Genomic DNA, 22,343 nt, shown 5'->3' with positions numbered 1-22,343 from the left:
TCTTGGTATCATCAGACCAGAGAATCTTGTTTCTCATGGTGAGGGTCTTTAGGTGACGTTTGGCCAACTCCAAGTGGGCTGGCATGTGCCTTTTTACTGAGGAGTGGCTTCCGTCTGGTCACTCTACCATAGAGGAACTCTGGAGCTCTGTCAGTGACCATCAGGTTCTTGGTCACCTCCCTGACCAAGGCCCTTGTCCCCCGATTGCTCAGTTTGGCCGGGCAGCCAGCTCTAGGAAGAGCCTTGGTGCTTCCAAACGTATTCCATTTAAGAATAATGGAGGCCACTTAGGGACCTTCAATGCTGCAGAAATGTTTTGGTACCCTTTCCCACATCTATGCCTCGACATAATCTTGTCTTTGAGTTCTACGGACAATTCCTTCGACCTCATGGCTTGGTTTTTGCTCTGACATGCACGGTCAACTGTGAGACCTTCTATAGACAGGTGTGTGCCTTTCCAAATCATGGCCAATCAATTGAATTTATCACAGGTGGACTCCAAGTTGTAGAAACATCTCAAGGATGATCAATGGAAACAGGATGCACCTGAGCTCAATTTCGAGTCTCATAGCAAAGGGTCTGAATAGTTATGTAAGTAAAGTAATTCTGTGTTATTTTTATTACATTTGCTAAAATGTCTAAACCTGTTTTCGCTTTGTAATTATAGGGTGTAGTTTGACGAGGGAATAAAGAATATTAGAATAAGGCTGTAATGTGGAAGAACTGAAGTGGTCTGAATACGTTCTGAAGCACTGTACTACCATTCGTTTGTATAAGTTACCTTTAGACGAGTCCTGTGACACTTGTAGTAGTCGTGGAGAGAACACCACCATTTTTTAGGGATGTCTCATGGTCTGACAAACACCTCTGTAGCCACCTTCGGCCACCTTCCACCGCAGATGCGAAAGGTCGATTATAAGCGGATGCAGTGGATTGAGATGCAGCCGTGCTTATTAAACTGACCGATTTTTGCTGGTGATTTTTTTATGTTACTGAAACAGAACAAAAATATGAACTCAACATGTGAAGTGTTGGTCCCATGTTTCATGAGCTGAAATAAGATATTCCAGAAATGTTCCATCCTCACAAATAGCTTATTTCTCATTCTGTGCACAAATTTGTTTACACCCCTAGTAGTGAGCGTTTCTCCTTTACCAAGATAATCCATCCACCTGACGGGTGTGGCATATGAAGAAGCCAATTTAAACTGCATGATTATTACACAGGTACATGTTGTGCGGGGGACGAAAGGCCACTCTAAAATGTCCAGTTTGTCACAACACAATGCCACAGATGTCTCAAGTTTTGAGGGAGAGTGTAATTTGCATGCTGACTGCAGGAATGTCCACCAGAGCTGTTGCCAGAATTGTTAATTTCTCTACCATAAGCCGCCTCATGTTTTAGATTTTTTATTTATATAATGCGTCCAACCGGCCTCACAACAGCAGACCACATGTAACCACGCCAGCCCAGGACCTCATGTTTTTGTAAAGTCTAGATTTTACTTCTTCCAACCACTGTGTAATGTTTTTCTGCTTTGTCAAAACGGTTTGCTGCAAAATTCTTTCTACAAACACCAAGGTCTTTATCCTTCCTCCTATCCAATCTTTTAACTGTGGTCTGTCTCTGTCTGTTCACATTCCTATATGTCCCAGTTTGGGGCCGAATTCCGTCGGTTCTCCCTGGACCGGTCGAAGCCGGGCAGATTTGATGAGTTCTATGGACTCCTGCAGCATGTGCACCGGATACCCAACGTGGACCTGCTGGTGGGTTACGCCGACGTCCACGGCGACCTGTTGCCAATAAACAACAATGACAACTACCACAAGGCCATCTCTGTGGCTAGCCCGCTGCTACGGCTCTTCCTGCAGAGGAAAGGTAAGAAAGGATCAATCAAATGTATTTTACATCCAAAAGCAAGCAATGCTGGGGCAGGAGCACAGTGTCTACGAAACACTGCCTTGAAGGTAGGAACATAGGAAGAAACCTAGAAAGGAACCAGGCTCCGAGGGGTGGCCAGTCCTCTTCTGGCTATACACTGTAGAGAAGGATCGCACAGAGCCAGGGGCAGGTCATCATGGGGCAGAGGGAAGGATTATTTTTCAATGTTTTTTTTGTAACTTTTTACTGCTACTTGAACTTCTTCTATGGTGATTGTAGTGAATTGTTTACTTGATATTAAAAATAAAAAAGGCTCATGTGAGATTCAAATCTAATTTTATTAGTCACATGTGCTGAATACAACAGGTTACAGTGGAATGCTTACTTACGAGCCCCTAACCAACAATGCTGTTTAAAAAAATACGGATAAGAAATAAAAGTAACAAGTAATTAAAGAGCAGCAGTAAAGTAACATTAGCGAGACTATATGCAGGGGGGTACCGGTACAGTGTCAATGTGCGGTGGTATTGGTTAGTTGAGGTAATATGTAGGTTGAGTTATTAAAGTGACTATGCATAGCTGATAACAGAGTAGCAGCGGGCCGGGGGGGCAGGCAATGCAAATATTTTCGGTAGCCATTTGATTACCTGTTTAGGAGTCTTGTGGCTTGGGGGTAGAAGCTGTTTAGAAGACTCTTGGACCAAGACTTGGCGCTCCGATACCGCTTGCCGTGCGGTAGCAGAGAGAGCAGTCTATGATTAGGGTGGCTGGAGACTTTGACAATTTTTAGGGCCTTCCTCTGACACTGCCTGGTATAGAGGTCTTGGATGGCAGGAAGCTTGGCCCCAGTGATGTACTGGGCCGTTCGCACTACCCTCTGTGTAGTGCTTTGCGGTCGGAGGCCGAGCAGTTGCCATACCAGGCAGTGATGCAACCCGTCAGGATGCTCTCGATGGTGCAGCTATAGAACCTTTTGAGGATCTGAGGACCCATGCCAAATCTTTTTAGTTTCCTGAGGGGGAATAGGCTTTGTCGTGCCCTCTTCACGACTGTCTTGGTGTGTTTGGACCATTCTAGTTTGTTGGTGATGTGGACACCAAGGAACTTGAAGCTCTCAATATGCTCCACTGCAGCCCTGTCGATGAGAATGGGGGTGTGCTTGGTCCTCTTTTTCCTATAGTCCACAAACATCTCCTTTGTCTTGATCACATTGAGGGAGAGGTTGTTGTCCTGGCACCACACTGCCAGTTCTCTGACCTCCTCCCTATAGTCTGCCTCGTTGTTGTCGGTGATCAGGTATACCACTGTTGTCATTGGAGTGGGTCTAGGGGTTTCTGAGATAATGGTGCTGATGTGAGCCATGACCATCCTTTCAAAGCACTTCATGGCTACAGTTGTGAGTGCTACGGGTTGGCAGTTATTTAGGCAGGTTACCTTAGTGTTCTTGGGCACAGGCTGCTTAAAATTTGTTGGTATTACAGACTCTGACAGGGAGAGGTTGAAAATGTCAGTGAAGACAGTTTCCAGTTGGTCAGTGCATGCTCACAGTACACGTCCTGGTAACCTGTCTGGCCCTGGGGCCTTGTGAATGTTAACCTGTTTAAAGGTTTTACTCACATCTGCTGCAGAGAGTGGGATCACACAGTCTTCCGGAACAGTTGGTGCTCTCATGTATGTTTCAGTGTTATTTGCCTCGAAGCGAGCATAGAAGTAGTTTAGGTTATCTGGTAGGCTTGTGTAACTAGGCAGCTCTCGGCTGTGCTTCCCTTTGTAGTCTGTAATAGTTTGCAAGCGCTGCCACATCGGACGAGCGTCAGAGCCGGTGTAGTACGATTCGATCTTAGTCCTGTATTGACGCTGTGCCTGTTTGATGGTTCGTCGGAGGGCATAGTGGGATTTCTTAAAAGTTTCTGGGTTAGAGTCCCGAAAACGGCAGCTCTAGCTCCCTTAGCTCACTGCGGATGTTGCCTGTAATCCATGGCTTCTGGTTGGGATATGTACATACGGTCACTGTGGGGATGATGTCATTGATGCACTTATTGATGAAGCCAATGACTGATGTGGTGTACTCCTCAGTGCCATCAGAGGAATCCCGGAACATATTCCGTCTGTGCTAGGGAAACAGTCCTGTAGCTTAGCATCTGCTTCATCTGACCACTTTTTTTTATTGATCTAGTCACTGGTGCTTCCTACTTTAATTTTGGCTTGAAAGCAGGAATAAGGAGGATATAATAATGGTCAGATTTGCCAAATGGAGGGCTAGGGGGAGCTTTGTATGCATCTCTGTTTGTGGAGTAAAGGTGGCCCAGAGTATTTCCCCCCCCTGATAGATATTTGGTATTAAGGATTTAAGCATCCCTGCATTAAAGTCCCCGGCTACTAGGAGCGGCGCCTCTGGGTGAGCCTTTTCTTGTTTGCTTATGGCGGAATACAACTCATTCAATGCTGTCTTAGTGCCAGCCTCCGTCTGTGGTGGTATGTGAACAGCTATGAAAAATACAGATACTCTCTAGGTAGATAGTGTGCTCCACAGCTTATCTTGAGATGCAATAGCTCAATACTTCCTTAGATATCGTGCACCAGCTGTTAATGACAAAAATACCAATTCCGCTACCCCTTGTCTTACCAGCTGCCACTGTTCTATCCTGCCGGTACAGCGTATAACCTGCCAGCTGTATGTTGATAGTGTCATCGTTCAGCCACTACTCAGTGAAGCATGAGAGATATATTACAGTTTTGAAGGTCCCGTTGGTAGTTTAATCTTGTACGTAATTCGATTTTATTCTCCAAAGATTGTTAGTCGATGGGGGTTTAGTCGATCGCCTACAAGTTTTCAGAAGGCTGCCCGCCCTCTGGCCCCTTTTTTCTCCGCCGACTCATCATGCAAATCACAGGGATCTGGGCCTGTTCCCGAGAAAGTAGTATATCATTCGCGTTGGGCTCGTCAGACTCATTTAAGGGAAAACAAGGATTCTGCCAGTCCGTGGTGAGTAGTTGCAGTCCTGTTGTCCAGAAGTTATTTTCGTTCATAATAGACAGTAGAGGCAACATTATGTAAACAATTAAATAAATAAGTTAAAAACAAACCAAAAAAAACACAATCGGTCAGCCTCCTTCTCCAACTCCATTGTTAGATTCCATGTGTGTAATGCCACAGTCTTTCGTCCATCTCCTAAATCTCTGTGCTTTTTTTGTTGCATTTTAGCTAACCCTTTTTCTAACCTTAACTTAATTATCCTAACCTTCTATGTTAATTATCATAACCTGCTTAAGTTTTCCTCAACCTGCTACAAAAAGTCCATTTTGACAAGCTGTACCCTTCTAGACAAAACAAATTAAATGTTTTCTCTTACTTCATGTAGCTAACACATTCATGCTTCGCTTATTCTTATTCCTCTCTGATACTGTTGCCCAAACAACATGCTGATTTAGACCTACACCAGCACTGGTATCAGGATGAATTGGCTAGCTACATTTGCTCGGACTCAGTACATTTATTAGCTAGCTGACTGGCTTGCAAGCTAACTACCGGTTAGCATTAGCAGTTGATATGATTTATTTTAGCCACAACTTGCTAAGAAAAGACAAACTAGCTGTTTGCAGACTGTAAGATACAAAAACTAATAGTGTAATTATAGAATGTGTGTGGATTTATATTAAGAAGCGAAGTGGAAAACAGCATCGTTGTCATCAAATCGAGCTTTATTTATACAGCACATATCAGACATGGAATGCAAACACAATGTGCTTTCCATGAAGAAACTGAAAATAAAAGCTGAAATATTTACTACACAACAAACATAAGATAAAAAAATCTAAATGACACAAACTGAACAATTTAAAAATCACCCTAAGGAAAAGCAAAGCTAAAGATGTTTGAAGTTCTCTAAAAAAATACATTTAAAAAAGTCAACCGTTTCAGCCCCCAAGTTCTCTGGCAGGCTTTTCCAGAGGCTGGGTGCATAGTAACTCAAAGGCTGCCTCTCCATGCTTCTTGGGCCTAGGCTTTGGTATGGTTAAAAGGCCAATGCCAGAGGAGCTGAGGGACTTACTTGAAAGCATGTCTGACATGTATAGGGGTGCACAATCCTGGATTGATTTAACAACCAATAGAATAATCTTAAAATTAATTCTACAACTCCGTCAGCCAGTGCAGAGAACTTAAAACCGGTGTGATCTCCTTCTGGTCTTGGTCAGTACCCTTGGTCCAGCATTCTGTATGGTTTGCAGTTGATCAATGGCTTTCTTGGGTAGACCAGACAGGAGAGCCGTATCGTAGTCAAGCCTACTTGTAATGGATGAGTCTCTCTGTATCAGACTGAGAGAGTAACGGCCAAACCGTGGCAATGTTCCTCAGGTGGTAAGAAGTGATTTTGGTCACATTCCCAATGTGTGATCCAAATTTTGTTCAGAATCTAAAATGACACCTAGTTTGTTTTTTTGTTTTTTTACCTCGTGTCTTGTCTTTATTGCCTGTGAATTCAGATGTGCGGCTTGATTCTCTCTCGGCTTTGGCTCCAACAATAAGTACCTTGGTCTCGTCTTGATTTAGCTGGCTGAAGTTGTGAGCCATCCATGTATTTAAATCACTAGTATAAGAATTTATCTGTGGAATCTAAAATCCTCTGGTGACATAGAAATGTAAAGTTGTGTATCGTCTGTGTATCAGTGAAAGTCAATGCTGTGCTTTCCAATAATGCTGCCAAAGGGGTAACATTGGTAAACTGAACTGTACCGGACCTGAAGTTGAACCTTGTGGAACACCTTATGTGATATGTATTTTCTGTGAATTATGTTCACCAAGGTTGACAAACTCTCACCTTGTTAAATAGGTCCTAAACCAATTTAGAACTCGACCGGAGAGGCCAACCCACCTCTCCAGTCTGTCCAGAAGAACATCATGGTCAACCGTGTCAAATGCAGCACTTAAATCTAAGAGTACGAGGACAAAGAGCTGTATGGCATCTTTGTTGGCTATAAGGTAATTTACCACTTTAACTACGGCTGTCTCTGCTGTGGTGGGCACAAAAAAAACTTTTTTATTTTTATTTATTTTTTAATACAGTTGGCACTTAAATATTTTAGCTATTTGAACATCAATTTTGCCTAAGAATGGAAGGTTGGACATTGTCAAATTGCTAAGAGCTGAAGAATCTAAATGACTTTTCTTCAGAAGTGGTTTCACCATTTTTAGTGCAGTGGGGAAAGTGCCTGAGAAGAGAGAGTGATTAACAGTGGCTTGCACTTCTTCAGATATGCAATTAAAAACTTTTGAAGTAGGTGGAGGGGATAGGATCAATAAGGCAGGTAGAAGGCTTAAGTTGTGATATCTCTTTCCTGAGCATGTCTGTGTCAATCAGCAAAAAATAAATCCATAGTGCCTTTGTGTGGTAGGCTCGGGCACATATCATCAAACTTCTCATCAGTTCTTGCTTGATTGATACCCAGCCTAATGTTGGCTATCTTATCTCTGAAATATGCCGCAAACTCATCACATTTAGATGTGGAGGAAAGTTCACACAGGTTTGCAGGGGTAGGATTTGATCAGGCCATAAATGGTCGAGAAGAGCACTCAAATTATTAATAGTGATCAAGTTATAAAAAGGAGCCCGTCTGGCATTTTTAATTACCTTTTTAATATGTGCCAAGTTGCTCTCTCAGTATATCATAATAGACCTGCAACTTTGACTTTCTCCACTTCATCAACATATTGTTGCGTCTGCTGCATTTATCATGCAGACTGAAAAGGGAACGATCAGCAAATGATCTCGTGGTCCAGCCACTGAGGTATTATAAGAACTGGAGACTGCGTCCAAAATATCTGACTGTTTTTAAGGTCATCTACTGATGTTCGCAAATACCGATTCATGGGCCGTCTACATCCGGGTTGCATCTGGTTTATACGGACCAACATTGCATGCTCACTAGCACTCATTGCGCACAGGGAGCAGTGAGAGCAGCAACAACATCACGTCATCCAAAAACATGGCCGACATTAGATGAATATAACATTTTCATATCTTTGGCTGTGAAGGCTGGATTTGATAAGATCCTGGCCCCTTGGGGTCGAGCAAGAACAACAACTGTGCTCCTTGAATGATGGGGCGGGCTTGGTGAGAGCTAGACGACTCCAGTAGTGTTTAACAAGCCTAACATTTGAAATGGTTTATAGAAGATAAAGTAAAAACCCAAACTGGTACGTGCATCAACACCATTATATAGTCAAATACGGAATACTGCCCAGCCCTAATTTAGCCTACTGTCTCACTATGGTACTATAGCATTTTGGACATTTTGATAGTCATTGAACAATGAATTAGGCCTAGTTGTGTGTGTCCATTCAGTAAGTTTTTCAATGAGGTGATAATTGCTGTTTTTAGTATGGGTGTTGAACTCAGTCTTTAGTCCTTTTTGTCATAATTGAGTGTTCAGTGCAATCTGGTCAATCCAGAGAGACTGGGGCTGTGGGGGGTGAGTCTAAGCTGTCTCGATGTGCCATATGACCTATAGATGCTAAGCGTCTTTGTCAGGAGGGGATTACAGGGGTCGCTGTGTCACGCTGTGTGGGCCCTGTGTTTCAATTACATGCTAGACACTAACGTCTTTGGCTGCAGCAACTCACCCCTCAAACACACGTGCACACACACACACTCTTGAAATCTTTGCCCACCGCCTTTACCCAATAGTGTAGGAAGCAGTTCATTCTGACTGCCTAGTAGTGCTGAGCGGTTAGTGCTTTTTATTATTTTAATGTTTTTACATTTAATGTGGGTTGAATGCTGTAACACAGAATAAAACAATTAATACAATTCCCAGCTTATCACTAATTAACCATTATTTATTCCTTTAATAAAATATTTGAGTTGTATTTGTTTTATTTGACCTGGAGTCATTATCTCATCTCTATAGATCTGCTGCCTATGCTGTCTGACAAAATCACTATTTTACTAGTTCTTCAAAGTAAATAAAGCCTGGCTGCTGAATACCTACTATGAATCGCTTAGATCGTGTATTTACAGGTAGAGATGCCTCGCGAAGCAACTGCTCTTCATCCCTGTCGATCACACATTCTTTTGTCTCTTCTCTCCCTTTCCATGTCTGCCCCACACTAACCTAACATAGCAGGAGTGAAAGAAACACAGACTGGATAAGTAGGCACGCAATGGATTATGGCCATTGTCGTTAATTATCACATTTTCTGCCCTTACACTACGTAGAATTTTGGCCTGTTGACACGGTTACATCGCACAGTTTGGAATTGATCTGATGAATCTTTAGAGAAATTTGTCATTGAGCTGAATGAAATGGAATTCAAATAATTTACCTATATTAGTCAATTTGTTGTTTTAAAAATGTCACTCAACACTACTGCATGGCCATCGGAAGTTGTATGGATGTGGGTCTATGTATTGTCTTCTTTTACTAATGGTTTCTGGACTGCTAGGCTAAATGGTGGGGTTCTTAATGTCAAATGACGATGGCTGTATCAGCGTTGTCTCTTTCTCTGGGCTCAGTCTGTGTTAGGATGTAAAGAGCAGGTTGTGCTCTTTGGCTGCCTGTTGCTGTCTTTACTCCCCCTCTGCAGTCTGGGAGTTCTTTCTAGGCTGTAAGTTTGTTTGAGAAGAACTCATGGGGGTTATAAAAGAGCTGGTATGTGTTTAGCCAGAATGTTTTCCCTCCAGCCATGGCTGACCCTTGTCATTGTGGAAGTAAACTAGACTTTTTTAAGCAAGTGGCAGACTTTTTTTCTTTAAATCCAGATTAAGAATAAAGTTGTTGTTGGATTGATGTTTTGATGAGCTGTGTGGATGTGGAATATTGTACATGTTGATGGGGATTCTGTGGAATATGTGTGGAGTTAATGTATTGGCAACACATTTTTTTAATTTGCAGGGTATTCAAATAATCTGAATGAAAGATGTTCTTTGTATGTGCCGTCCACGTGCCGTTTGTGGGCTTCAGATGGGGTTGTGAACTTTTTGGACATGATATATTCTTGGGCAGTGTTGGCTTGCCTTCTGTAGGCCTATTTGAGTGTGTCCAGATAATTGATTTCAGTATGTCAAGCTATTAATGATTGAAATTACCTAGTGATTCTCTCTCTCTTTCACTCACACATGTTTTCCAATCAAAATCCTATTATTCCTAAACCTAAGTTTAACCCTTAACCTAAGTCTTTGTCCTTGTGGGAGACCTGTCCCCATGAAGGTGAACTTATTGTTTTGCTGTCCTTTTGTGGATTTCTGGTACATAATGAGGATCCTAATATAAACACACATAGAAGAAAAAAACATTTTCTGATTTTAATTTCTGACAATGTATTATTTTGACAATATAGCAATCATTTTTGTGCCATTTGGTTGTACTTGCACCAAAACGACAGTATTTTTCATTCATACTGTAGCTTGTTCTCCATCTTTTTATATGGTGAGCCAACATGTTTTCAGCACGTTTATTTCCATGACTGATCAAAACTCTCTTGTCCCTCTGCAGCAGACATATGGTGAGCAATATGTTGGAACATCAAATCACAGTATCAAATCGCAATACACATAGAATAGTGAGAATCGCAATACGTATCGGTACCTAAGTATCGTAATAATATTGTATCGTGAGGTCCCTGGCAAATCCCAGCCCTGAATCTTACACAATGTCTGGATGGCTGTAGTGCAACCAGTCCCATGCCTGTTTACCTGTTGCCATGGTAGCCCTGAAGAGACCTGTGCACCATTGTATTAATGGCCCTAGGTATTGTTTAGGGATGATGGGAGCTGCAAAGCCTGCTGAGGAAATACCCACATAGACAACAAACAATGACAGTTTGTATACTTTTTTTTTCTTTTTCTGTCACTTGTGATGTGTGAAGTTAAAGGGTTATGTTTATGAATGACATACTGTTGCTTCGGCCTGCACGACAGTTAATGTGGTCAGTTGTGAAGCTGCTTTATTTGTTCTCAGTGCAGTATGTTCTGACAGACTCCTATTGTTTTCTTTTTACTGAACGAGACCAGCAGGAGAGCAGTGTGCCTTCCCCTACCGTTGCCATGTCATACAGGTACACTGTTTTTGCTGAGGTCAGTGTAACAGTGTTTTTATGGTGGTCAGCCAGAGAAAGAGCTGTACTCCTCTGTTCATCACTTAAACACTTTAGATAATATGCTCTTTTTGGCTGGCGCTAGAGCGGCGCAAGTGTCAAACGTACGCCAGTTGCCGATTTCAGTCATGCAGAAACTAGCGCACTGGTATTTTCCACCCCTTTCGTAAGATTCTGCAATTTACCTGTCTAACGTCAATTCGCTTGTGCTGAGGTGGGAGGAGTGGCAATATTTGAGGTCTGTCCTTAAAAACGAGCGCAAAAGTGACAACTTCATTCAGTGCGAATGGGGAAATTTAGCGGCAACGCTGTTGGTTATGCAATGGATTTTGACAGTGGAAGTGGTGCCTATCCGGTAGGGATGTGACAAATGAACAGTGTTGCATAACATCTAAATAGCAAAAAAAAAGCTTTGGTTTTCCGTTAAACAGACCTTCTCTGGAGATAGTTTTGAAGCGCCATTGAACAGGCATTTTACTTGTCTGAAAGGAATGCCGCTTTTGAAGTGGTACTGACGACCAGAACAGTTAATCAAGTAATCTCGAGCTGCCTGTGCACAGACCACTCTATCCTAAACATTTTTTTTTTTTTTAGTTTGTTGAATACTGACATAGCAAGACATTTTAGTAGAAAGATAACACATTTTAGTAGAAAGATAACACATTTTAGTAGAAAGATAACACATCTTCCACTATGAATCAATTCCTAAGATTCAGTATTTTTTGGGAATGGAGGAGACTGATTAGTTGCCGTACTTCAGAGAACACAAACACTTGTATCTTTCATAGCGAGCGAGAGAGGGGAAGGGCACAGTATAGGCATGTCTGCCACCAGGCAGATGGAGTCAGATCCATGCACTAGTCCTATGTGTCGCCAATCAAAAGCTGTATTTCGTAATGGAATGCTGCAGTTCACAATTCCTTGATTTAAAACATAAATAAATAAATTGTATGTAATTTAATCCTTATTTTACCAGGTAAGTTGACTGAGAACTCCTTCATATTGATAGCTATGACCTGGGGAATAGTTAAGGGGAGAGGAGGGGGGATGAATGATCCAATTGGAACCTGTGGATGATTATGTGGCAATGATGGTATGAAGGCCAGATTTGGGAATTATTCAGGACACCGGGGTTAACTTGTGACTCTCAAACCCCGATCTGGGAGCGTAATCATCGCCTCAAACTAATTAGCATAATGCAGCGGACGTAAATATCCCTAGAAAATCTTCCTATTCATGAAAATCACAAATGAAATATATTGAGACACAGCTTAGCCTTTTGTTAATCACACTGTCATCTCAGATTTAAAAAATATGCTTTACAGCCAACGCTAGACAAGCATTTGTAAGTTTATCATGGCATAATGCTATGCTAGGCTCTGCTGGCAGCAGGCAACATTTTCACGAAAATAAGAAAAGCAATCAAATTAAATCATTTACCTTTGAAGAACTTAGGATGTTTTCACTCAGTAGACTCCCAGTTAGATAGCAAATGTAACTTTTTTTCCCAAAATATTATTTTTGTAGGAGAAATAGCTCCCGTTTGTTCTTCACGTTTGGCTGAGAAATCGACCGGAAAATGCGGTCACTACAACGCCGAACTTTTAAAAACATTTTTATTTATTTAAATGCGGCACTTCCTTATTGGATTTTTATCTGGGTTTCGCCTGTAACATCAGTTCTTTTGCACACACAGACAATATCTTTGCAGTTTTGGAAACGTCAGTGTTTTCTATCCATAGCTGTCAATTATATGCATAGTCGAGCATCTTTTCGTGACAAAATATCTTGTTTAAAACATTTTTTATCCAAAAATTAAAATACTGCCCCCTAGTCGTAAAAGGTTTTAACACACCTACTCTTATAGTAAGTGCCACGTGATCTTTAGTGACCACAGACTCGGGATGCCCGTTTAACGTCCCATCTGAAAGACGGCTTGCAAAGTCTCAACTTCAGTAAAGCAGTAACTTAACGTTAACGATCCCAATTGTGTTTAAACCTTCACACCTCTACCAACCAGCTGTGATGCATAGTGCATATTTTTTTTTAGATGATTAAAAACAAAGCATTGCGTTCCCTCCCCTCAATGAAGGCTTTTTTGTTTTGTTTTTTGGTCTTGCCCGCAGGTTAGCGTTTTTCATCAATCTTGTTCTGGAGGCAGCTCTGCAGTGGTCACTAGCTTGCACAGCTACTGTCATAAAATCTGATTTGAAATCTACCCTTAACCATATTGCTAACCCTAATGCCTAACCCTAACTTTTTAAACCTTTAAAATGAAGACAAAAAAAAAACACTTCATACATTTTTACAATATAGAGAATTTGGACTTTGCAGCTAAGCCCAGCTAGTCTCTATGTTTTGCATCAAGGACAAGACTCATCCCAACAACTTGCAATGCATTCGCCATGTACCCAAGATTGTCAAGAAAAGGGTTGGCTCGTGAGACCGCTTTGAAATATATCTTAATCACCAAAGCTTTATGAAAAGATCAAGTTTGGGAACAGCAAAACAGTGAGCGGACATCCCCTTTTTATCTATGTACATTATTTTAGCCAGTTCCTGTTATTTTGGATGTGTGTAAAACCCCCTTCATGCAGGCTACATGCACATCATGGAATGAGAGATGAGAGATGAGATGATGCAGGTGACCCTGGTATTTAGAAACATTGAAGTTATTTTCCTTTAACAATTGCTTGTTTTCATTAGATGAAAAACCAAGCACTCAGTAGGTTACCCCTACTTGAAAGCTGGTTCAACAGCAATGCGTCGGGTGTCTTGCTTATCCAGGCCATGTATTAGCCAAGTAGCCTATCCATAAAAGGTTTCTCAAATGTCTTCTTCTGAGGCTTTTGCATTATTCACAATTCATAGGCCCTACCTGCATACTCCATTTTGCTTGTAGCTTATCCATACCAATTTCCAAGCGCCTCTTGTCCAGTTAACAAAGGTCCTACAAACATTCAAATGATTGACTACAGTACGTTTTTAAGGGGAGCCTAGTAGTATTTATTTATTTCTGTAGAAATGCAATGCATAAAGGCATGTGAATGGTCAAGCCCTCATCCCACCTACAACTTATTTATTTGTCGAAACACATCACTATCACACCACCGCCAGCTATTGCACCCATAATTCCCACTGTAAAAAATTGCTAAGATATTGTAGTGTGCCCTATAGCGCTATTACCAGCACTAAAATGTACCATTGAGGTAAGTTTGTTAATATAGAGCCCAATGTGTGTCCACCAGTGACCACAACTGTTTGAACCTCCTGGCCTCGGTGTGGTTACCTCCACCATCATTGTCATTAATAAATGCAGACCTCTGTAGGGGACACCACTCTCAAATACAGTAGGTAAGCTTTGGTATCAGTTGTCACTGGAATGGGTTTGTCAGACAAGTGGAAAACAGGGTTGTTGTAATAGAATTCATTGTTTATCTGTGTCTGTCATACAGAGCAGAACACTCCACCCTCGCTTCTGTCCTGTCCTCACAGCATGAGACTGTCCAGGTTTCCCTACTGATGGAACCCAGTTACTCAGGGAAGATGGGTGTGTTTTGTTCAACTGATGTCGTCATCGCCATAGTTTCAATTATAAAAGCACAAGGGTTTTTATGAGGGCGAGTGGAATTACTGTGCTGCTCGAGCAATGACTGGCAAAGTAATTAACTATGACTCAGAACAACACTACATAGTGTTTGCGTACATGATAGTCTACCCACACAGTAAAGCAATCAATGAAGCATGATAACTGAGTTTAAGGGTGACAGAGTAGGCAGAGCATGGAGACAGAGAAAAGTAATGAGATCAAAAGGAAGAGCAGTGAACTAGTGAGTGAAGAATGCAGTGTGGATGGAGGCAGAGTGAGGCCTTAGATGGGGGATGGGGAGCTGGAAGAGGAGGGGGCTTCATTGAGTGGAATGTGGCTAGCCTCTGATCACCACTGCTGGGCAGATTGAACAGGACAGCATACCGTACACAAGAGTGGAGCCATGGGACAGGAGTTAGCTGGACCACCCCGCTAGGGAGGGAGGGAACAAGTACTAACTACTGCGGGACAGTGGAGAGGGAGATAAACAAAATGACACAAGGGACTGAATTGGCGGGAAAGTACAGGTGGTATTGTTTGCCATGTTGGTCAAAGGGCAGTGCTTTTATGTATTGTAGTACTGTACTAGCATTTAGAGTAAGTGTCCATTTGGAGGAAATCTACCATCTGTTTGTGGGGCTGGGTGTTATCCTGATCACAATATGAATGTTGGAGATATGCATATCTTTAGATTTCATAATTCCTTGATATTTACACAGCTTCTCCACATACTACAGCCTCCCAGGGTAACACTCATTTGGCTGCTAATATCTCAAATGGAGCCTGTTGTGCCACACAAACATGTCCAATATAATTAAGGCTTATTCATATGCATAAATGCTAATTTACACGGTCCTATTGTTATCCATGATGTGACAGGGGAATTTGTCTCTATTGCCCAGCTCTAGTTACAGACAATGCCCTATACAATGTATATCTGACTATACACTAACATTTCCTCTTCAGAGCCTAGATTAAAGTGACAGCCGAGCTCCCTGTCTTTGATGAACCCAAGGAGGATCAGACCGAGAGATGTGGTGTGAGAGAGAGAAAGGTGTTCTGAGCCACACTAGCCCATGTACTAGTGTGCCTGCTCCTCCTTCCCCTCTGTCCTCACCCCTCTCGCCATGGAGGCTGCGTGTAGCAGGCTGCAGCAGGAAACTGAAATACAGCACAGGCATGGTCCAGCATCACCAGCAGAAGTCAGACAACCGAGAGAGGCAGGATAGAGAGAACCAAGCCAGTGTGAATGTAAGGGACGGAGGGAGAAGGAGAGACTGTGAGAGGCAGGGAGAGGCTGAGTCAGATGTATGCCCCAAGAAGAACTCTGCCACCACGACTGAAGAAATTCCTAGTGTAAACAGTTGATGAGTGATAAATTGCTTGAACTTTTGGCCAATATGCTGGGTGTGTTATTGTTAGAGGTGTGCCGACTAGTCGGACAAAACTAGTATTGTAACGGATATGGGCAATATTCTGGATACGATTATGATCCAACTATTATTTTTTTTAAATCCGTGATCGGAAGCAATATTTCTTGACTTGACAAGTTTAAATTAAATTAAATTCACACGTCAGTCAAGTGAGGTGCTACGTGGTCTAAACTCAACTGGCTAGTTTGCCTGTCTGTAAAGAGATGGGCGGGCTGTATCTTGCTTCTCTGATTGGAAAGTGAAGCTGTATTTCTCTGTCCACTTATTTCATAAATTCACCCAATCACTTTCACTTCTCTTATTCGGTCTGATCATTGACTGCTGCTGTCTCCTGTTAGCCTGCTACTAAGATGCAATCATATGTCCAGGACGTTTGCTATCATTCAATCAATGTGTCTTAATATCTAACAAACAGAGTGAGGGTAGGGAAAAAATATCAAATGCGAACGTGCATTCTGACTCATAGCAACCACTGCAAGTTGAGGACACAGACACCGGTCAGACCCCCCCGCGGCTCCTAATCTGCAGCCTGTTTGGTCTGGAGACTTGCAGGGAGGTATAGATTTTGGCCAAATCTACTTGGATATATTAAAACATTTCATTTGTTTTCCTTGTCTTGGTCAGCCTGGTGCATGCTTTGGTGTGTGTGTGTTCCCAAACAAGGACCAGTTGCGCTGAGGTGGCTGATGATGGTGGGAATTGGAGGATGATGGAGGCAACAGGGGAAAGAGCCTCAGATCTACAAAGTTCCTTCCACCAGGTGGCTGATGAGATATGTTGGCACGACTGCCATATTGCATCTCCATCCCGAAGCCCTTGTTTGGAAGTGTACGTCGCCAGACTGCTAGGAACCTTGCCCTCATCCAGACCAAGGTGGCAAGACACGGTAGTGATGACACCATAGGCTTTGTTGATCTCTGCACTAGACAGGATGCTCTTGCCAGCATACTTTGGGTCCAACGTACGCTGCAGTATGTATGGGTCTTCGCTTTTTGATGCATTTCAGAACTGCAGTTTCCTCTGCTTGGAGCAACAGTGAAGTGGACAGGGCAGTACAGATTTCTTATCTTACATCTGCAAGCAGAGTCTGAACATCAGACAAGATGCAATGGCTACTGCTATAGGTTTCAGGAGTTTCCGGCTGCTTACCACACTCTCCCAAAATACATCATCCAGGAGGATCCTCTTCATCGGGCTGTCCATATCGAGAGACTGTGATGGCCATTTCTTGGAAAGACTCCTTCCCCTCCAGGAGACGGTCAAACATGATGACAACACCACCCCGACGGGTGTTTCTGGGCAGCTTCAATGTGGTGCTCTTATTCATCTCACTTTGCTTTGTGAGGTAGATTGCTGCTATAGCTTGATGACGCTTCACATACCTAACCATTTCCTTGGCTCTCTTGTAGAGTGTATCCATTATTTTCATTGCCAAGATGTCCTTGAGGAGCAGATTCAATACATGAGCGGCATAGCCAATAGACCAAGCAGCCTTCATGTTCGCAGTGTTGTCTGTCACCAGTGCAAATACCTTCTGTGGTCCAAGGTTATTGATGACTGCCTTCAGATCATCTGCAATGTAGAGACTGGTGTGTCTGTTGTCCCTTGTGTCTGTGCTCTTGTCGAATACTGGTAGAGGGGTGGAGATTATTCCCACGAACATTCGACCACCCATCAGAGATGATTGCAATACAGTTTTCCCTATGATTTGCTTGTCCTTCACTTGAACTCTGCATCCAGCAAATGAGTAGATCAAGCATGTCTGGTTGGAGGGGTGTATGCTGTGCGAAGAACATTCAGAAATCTCTTCCAATAAACATTGCCTGTGAGCATCAGAGGTGAACCAGTTGCATACACAGCTTGAGCAAGACATTCATCAGCATTTATGACAACGTTCCTGCATTGAGTCAAAAATAATTTCTGATTCCAAGAGGACCATGAGCTGTTACTATCGATAAGGTGTCTGATAAATCATTTTCATCTCGAATAAAAGTAGAGGGACTTTTGTCACAGGTTGCTTGTTGTGAGCGCTGAGGGAACTTTATGCACTTGGCCAGATGATTCTGCATCTTTGTTGCATTCTTCACATATGATTTGGCACAGTATTTGCAAATGTACACAGCTTTTCTTTCTACAATAGCTGCAGTGAAATGTCTCCACACATCAGATAGTGCCTGTGATATTTTCCTGTAAAGATGAGGGAAAAAATGAGTAAAAAACAACAAAGTCAGAAGTTTACATACACTTAGGTTGGAGTCATTAAAACTTGTTTTCAACCACTCCACAAATTTCTTGTTAAACTATAGTTTTGGCAAGTCGGTTAGGACAACAGTTGTTGATAGACAGATTATTTAACTTATAATTCAGTGTATCACAATTCCAGTGGGTCAGAAGTTTATATACATGAAGTTGACTGTGCCTTCAAACAGCTTGGAAAATTCCAGAAAATTATGTCATGGCTTTAGAAGCTTCTGATAGGCTAATTGACATCATTTGAGTCATTTGGAGGTGGACCTGTGAATTTATTTCAAGGCCTACCTTCAAACTCGGTGCCTCTTTGCTTGACATAGGAAAATCACAAGAAATCAGCCAAGACCTCAGAAAAAAATAATGTAGACCTTCACACGTCTGGTTCATCCTTGGGAGCAATTTCTAAACGCCTGACGGTACCACATTCATCTGTTCAAACACCATGGGACCACGCAGCCGCCATACAGCCCAGGAAGGAGACTCGTTCTGTCTCCTAGAGATGAACGTACTTTGGTGCAAAAAGTGCAAATCAATCTCAGAACAACAGCAAAGGACCTTGTGAAGATGCTAGAAGAAACAGGCACAAAAGTGTCTATATCCACAGTAAAGTGAGTCATATATCGACATAACCTGAAAGGCCGCTCAGCAAGGAAGAAGCCACTGCTCCAAAACCGCCTTTAAAAAAAAGCCAGACTACGGTTTTCAACTGCACATGGGGACAGAGATTGTACTATTTGGAGAAATGTCCTCTGGTCTGATGAAAGAAAAGTAGAACTGTTTGGCCATAATGACCATCGTTATGTTTGGAGGAAAAAGGGGGAGGCTTGCAAGCCAAAGAACATCATCCCAACCGTGAAGCACTGGGGTGGCAGCAGCATGTTGTGGGGGTGCTTTGCTACAGGACGGACTGGTGCACTTCACAAAATAGATGGCATCTTGAGTAATGTAAATTATGTAGATGTATTGAAGCAACATTTCAAGACAGCAGTCAGGAAGTTAAAGCTTGGTCGCAATGGGTCTTCCAATTGGACAATGACCCCAAGTATACTTCCAAATTTGTGGCAAAATGGCTTAAGGACAACAATGTCAAGGTATTGGAGTGGCCATCACAAAGCCCTGACCTCAATCCCATAGTACATTTGTGGGCAGAACTGAAAAGCGTGTGCGAGCAAGGAGGCCTACAAACCTGACTGTTACACCAGCTCTGGCAGGAGGAATGGGCCAAAACTCACTCAACTTATTGTGGGAAGCTTGTGGAAGGCTACCTGAAACGTTTGACCCAAGTTAAACAATTTAAAGGCAATGCTACCAAATACTAATTGAGTGTATGTAAACTTCTGATGAAGTAAAGTTCTGATGATGTGATGTAAGAAATCAAAGCTGAAATAAGTCCTTCTCGCTACTATTATTCTGACATTTCACATTCTTAAAATAAAGCGGTGATCCAAACTTACCTAAAACAGGGAATTTGTACTAGGATTAAATATCAGGAATTGTGAAACTGAGTTCAAATGTATTTGGCCAAGGTGTATGCAAACTTCCGACTTCAACTGTAAGTAGTTAAGCTGGTAGATGAATCAACTCCTTTGTTAGATAAATGTTTTAAATTGAAACATATGGAAACAGGTGAATTAACACTCAGTTAGCAGGCTCAAGCAAGCTAAAACCCACATGGTAGCTAAAACAAACTAGCAGAAATTAAGTTAAATTATTTAAACACACTTTGCTGGATTTACTAGTTAACAAAAATAATGTATGTCATATTCACCCCACCCAGTATTGTAATCAATACTTACCAAAAAGCATGTAGCCCTTGGCTCAGACAGTGTAGTAGTGTGGGCTCAATAGCTTCTCATTAGTGCGCAAGATCTTGATTCAGCTGTACATGTGATGGAAGAATGCACTGTGCATGCAGAGGGTTGCAATTCCATTGAATTGGGGATAGTGTAATCAAACCATGCCACAAGACCTAAAGTTGCCTTGTGTACGTACCCCCATTTAAAAAATAAAAAATACATTTTTTTTTTTTTTTTACAGTTTCAAGCAAACTTTTTTTGAATTTAAGCAAAATTCCGCAAATTCCCTGGCTTAACTTTTCATGGAAAATTCCTGAAATTTACAGGAACGTTTTCGACCCATTGTAACCCTAATTATGAATAGGAGTATGGCCATGTCGGCACAACCCCTAGTTATTGTATGACCATGATATAATGATAGCAATGCAGCTTAGTCAGGGTTTTATTTTGTCAATCCTCCCTTCTACATCTGTCAAGTCTCTTTTCCCATCGACCGCTAAAAAAAGTTACACCTACACACTAGTCTCTGCTCCCCACTTCCCTTTACGAAAGGCCTGGCTTTACCCCTCTTGCTCTCTCCCCCTTATTCTTCCCATTGCTTTTCTCCTTATCCTCCCCCCTCTCTCTCATGGTCTCCACTGCTGTTCTCTCTTATTCCTTCTCTCCAGTCTCTTATCAGCACACGGCTCTTTTTATCTCGGCTGTGCCAGGGAGGTATGTTAACTGTTAGCCTGAGGACTCGCACCAAATTATTTTGCTGCTATGTCGTTTGCTACATACTTTAGTCTGAGACTGCCATCATTGAATTAGTCTGTGGTGATGAGGGCTGTTGTTCAAAACAAAGTCATCAGCAATTTGGATTGTCTGTAACCAATCAGAGTATCAAAGCCAATAACACATTTTCAAACCTCCGCTTTACCCTTTACCCACGTGTGTTCTGGCTCTGGACCAACCCATCTGTTTCTGCACCAATCAGACGGACCCCGAATGTGTTCGCATTAGGTCAAGGGTTGGGGATGTTTTCGGAACCAGGCTCATTGCGGAGAAGAAACTAACGTTTGTGGGCGTAGCGTTTGGAGTCTGGGTAGCCAGGCAAGTTCACTGAACCCAGAATAGAAACACCACAGGATTGTTTTTTTCGCCCCCCCCCCCATTTTCTGTAATGATCATTCATTATCCTCTCCTGCACTCACCCCCTCCCTCAGTCACCCCCTCATGCACTCCCTCCCTGTTTTATCGCTCTGTGGCTGGAACACCATGGTACTCACCATGTTGGGGATATCAGGGCCTGTCGTTAACATAATGGCTGTTTCTTGAACAGTTCTTGTTGAGAAACATTCAGAACAGATGCAAAACAGTGTTCCCTAGAGTTCAACACCTAGTCATGTAATTTTGTACATGTTCAGGTCACATGTACAGTTAAACTCAATTCAATATCTGTATTTAGATGACTGATGATTGTGTTTTCATCTTTAACTCGCAGTACTCTCACGGTCATGGGTGATTGACAGTCCTGTTGCTCTGTGAAGGAAATTGTGTCACCTTGAGCATGGTGTCACATTACACTGACATGGCCCTCTGCGACTAACAACAGACCGGATGTCCGGAGGCTCTGCCAGGGATCATGTCACCAGATTATAGATATTGTAGCAGTAGCTTTTTGGAAATTAAGTCATATTTTATTGGTCACATACACATATTTAGCAGATGTTATTGCGGGCTTACCGAAATTGTGTTCTTAGCTCCAACAGTGCAGTAATATCTAACAATACATACAAGTCTAAAGTAAAATAATGGAGTTAAGAAATATATGAATATAAGGACGAGGAATGTCGGAGTGGCATTGACTAAAATACAGTAGAATAGAATACAGTATATACATATTGAGTGAGTAAAAAATGATTAAAGTGACTTGTGTTCTGTTCTTAAAGTGACCAGTGATTGCATGTCTGTGTATATAGGGCAGCAGCCTTTAAGGTGCAGGGTTGAGTAACCGGGTGCTAGCCGGCTAGTGATGGCTATTAAACATTCTGATGGCCTTGATAGAAGCTGTTTTTCAGTCTCTTGGTCCCGGCTTTGATTCACCTGTACTGACTTCGCCTTCTGGATGATAGTGGGGTGAACAGCCAGTGGCTCGGGTGGTTGATGTCCTTGATATTTTTGGCCTTCCTGTGACATCGGGTGCTGTAGGTGTCCATGAAGACATCGGGGGCAGGCAGTGTGTCCCCAGTGATGCGTTGGGTAGACCGCACCACCTTCTGGAGATCCTTATTGCGGGCAGTGCAGTTGCAGTACCAGGT

The 22,343-nt window shown here is 42.4% G+C and overlaps 1 protein-coding gene across 1 annotated transcript in view; it reads left to right on the top strand.

Moving 5' to 3' along the window:
• Positions 1–22,343, top strand: part of pard6b (par-6 partitioning defective 6 homolog beta (C. elegans)) — a 37,199-nt gene that overhangs the window by 2,742 nt on the left and 12,114 nt on the right. The window contains exon 3 of the mRNA XM_020506304.2: positions 1,656–1,878. Coding sequence (XP_020361893.1) covers positions 1,656–1,878 — 223 coding nt within the window. The remainder of the gene's footprint in view (positions 1–1,655; positions 1,879–22,343) is intronic.

This window comes from Oncorhynchus kisutch, linkage group LG17 (assembly GCF_002021735.2).
Source record: "Oncorhynchus kisutch isolate 150728-3 linkage group LG17, Okis_V2, whole genome shotgun sequence".
In the NCBI taxonomy this organism is placed as follows: Eukaryota; Metazoa; Chordata; class Actinopteri; order Salmoniformes; family Salmonidae; genus Oncorhynchus; species Oncorhynchus kisutch.
The sequence above is the reverse complement of the archived record's forward strand: the minus strand, read 5'-3'. Positions and strand labels throughout refer to the sequence as shown.